The 2,175-nt window shown below is 54.7% G+C and overlaps 1 protein-coding gene across 1 annotated transcript in view; it reads left to right on the top strand.

The window, feature by feature from the left end:
* The first annotated feature begins 855 nt into the window (after positions 1-855).
* RTN4RL1 (reticulon 4 receptor-like 1) overlaps positions 856-2,175 on the top strand; it is a 20,467-nt gene continuing 19,147 nt past the window's right edge. The window contains exon 1 of the mRNA XM_011956322.1: positions 856-988. Within this exon, the coding sequence (XP_011811712.1) occupies positions 856-988 (133 nt within the window). The remainder of the gene's footprint in view (positions 989-2,175) is intronic.

Below are 2,175 nucleotides of genomic sequence, written 5' to 3'. Positions count from 1 at the left end.
CACCAGACCTGGCTAATTTTTTGTATTTTTAGTAGAGACGGGGTTTCACCGTGTTAGCCAGGATGGTCTTGATCTCCTGACCTCGTGATGCGCCCACCTCGGCCTCCCAAAGTGCTGGGATTACAGGCATGAGCCACCATGCCTGGCCTCTCATATAATTTAAATTTTAAATTTTTTTTCTTTTTTTTTTTAAATAGAGGCTGCTCTGCCTATGGAGTAGTCATTCTTTAATTCCTTAACTTTCTTAACAAACTTACTTTCACACACACAGAAAAAGAGACACACGGAGAGAGAGAGTCTCACTATGTTGCCAAGTAGCCTTTTTTTTTTTTTCTTTGGAGACTGTGTCTCACTCTGTCGCCCAGGTTGGAGTGCAATGGTGCAACCTCGGCTCATTGCAACCCCTGCTTTTGGGGTTCAAGTGATTCTCGTGCCTCAGCCTTCTGAGTAGCTGGGATTACAGGCATGCGCCACCACACCCGGCTAAGTTTTGTATCTTTGGTAGACATAAGGTTTCACCATGTTAACCAGGCTGGTCTCAAACTCCTGAACTCAAGCGATCCACCTGCCTCGGCCTCCCAAAGTGCTGGGATTACAGGCGTGAGCTGCTGTCCTGACCTCATTCCCACAGATTTACACGCCCTCTCTGTGCTCCCAGGTGTACGGCCGACCTCTGGGCTTCAGTTTCGTACATCCAGCTGCGGCCAATTAAACATCTCTCTAAGGCTTGGGTCGTTACGTGTCCTCAGCTATGCCCTAGCTGCCCCTGAGTCTGTTTTCCTGTTTTATTCCTCCAGCCTCATAGTGATACCTTCATCCTCGCCGTCATCTGGAATAGACTTGGGAAGTCGCCCCATGGCCGCCGTCGCCTCCCTCACCCTGATCTCTCTGTGTCGGCCCCATCGTGGCATCTGTCCAGTCCACTCGGCACTGTCTGTCCCCATGGCCCCTGCCTGCTTCAGGCCCCCAAGCTCTCTGCCGGCCACAGGTCTCCCTCCTGGCTCCCCCTCAAGTCACCCTCCAAATACAACCTCCCAAATCCAAACCCACTCCTGTAGCTCCCGCCCCGGGCTCCTCAGTGACTCCTCATCACACCCAGAATTAGATCCAAACCCTTTCCTGCGGCGTTTCCGGCCATACAAGGCCCGGCTCCCGCTGTTCCGGCCCCATCTCCTGCCCCTCTGCCCTCATCCAGGCCAAGCTCAGTCCTGCCCCAGGGACTTTGCACCTGCTGTGCCCTCTGCCTGGAAAGCTGGTCCTCAGCTCCTTCTTATCTTTTAGGTTTCAGTTCAGAAGTCACCCAGGGAGGGAGGCCCTCCAAGAGCACGCCGCGAAGATAGGTCCCTTCCTTTGTCTCTATCTCAACCCTGTCTTTTTGTCCCCAGCACTTACCACGATCTGTCATTTGGGGCTGATCTGGTTCCTTTAGTCTGACTGCACCCCCAGGAGAATGTAGGCCCCAGGAGGGAAGGAGCCGAGCCTCCTGCTGCTGTGGAAGCAAGCCCAGAGCTCAGTCAGTCTCGTGAATGAAGGAGTGGGGACAGATTCAGAGCCGGGTGATGGACAGGATCTGGGCTGTGCTCAGAGCTCTAGATGCTGCTTCTGAATGCCTCTCACTGACCACAGGGAAGGGGCGGCTCTTTGGGCCTGGGGAACAAGGGCCCTGGCAGGGCATTCTGCACCTGCTTCTCAAAGGCAGGCTCCTGGCTCCTGTTTTGCATTGTTGACACCTTGGCCTGCCCAGCACCATGGCCTTCAAGAACAGCGGATTCTGGCCAGGCGTTGTGGCTCACGCCTGTAATCCCAGCACTTTGGGAGGCCGAGGTGGGCGGATCACCTGAGGTCAGGAGTTGGAGACTCTACTCCTGTCTCTACTAAAAATACAAAAATTAGCCGGATGTGGTGGCACGCGCCTGTAATCCCAGCTACTCAGGAGGCTGAGGCAAGAGAATGGCTTGAGCCTAGGAGGCGGATATTGCGGTGAGCCAGGATTGCACCACTGCACCCCAGCCTGGGCGACTGAGACTGTCTCAAAAAAAAAAACCAGTAGGTCCCCACCCCACGCCCTCCCCCTTACACCCCGCCTGGACCCCCAGGCAGGCATCACAAACAGACATTTGCCACCAAGGATGGTCCCATTGCCATAGAGGTAACCCCACCCCACTAAACACACCT

Source organism: Colobus angolensis, unplaced genomic scaffold, assembly GCF_000951035.1.
Source record: "Colobus angolensis palliatus isolate OR3802 unplaced genomic scaffold, Cang.pa_1.0 Scaffold110, whole genome shotgun sequence".
Classification (NCBI taxonomy): domain Eukaryota; kingdom Metazoa; phylum Chordata; class Mammalia; order Primates; family Cercopithecidae; genus Colobus; species Colobus angolensis.
This window is presented reverse-complemented; position numbering and strand designations above follow the sequence as displayed.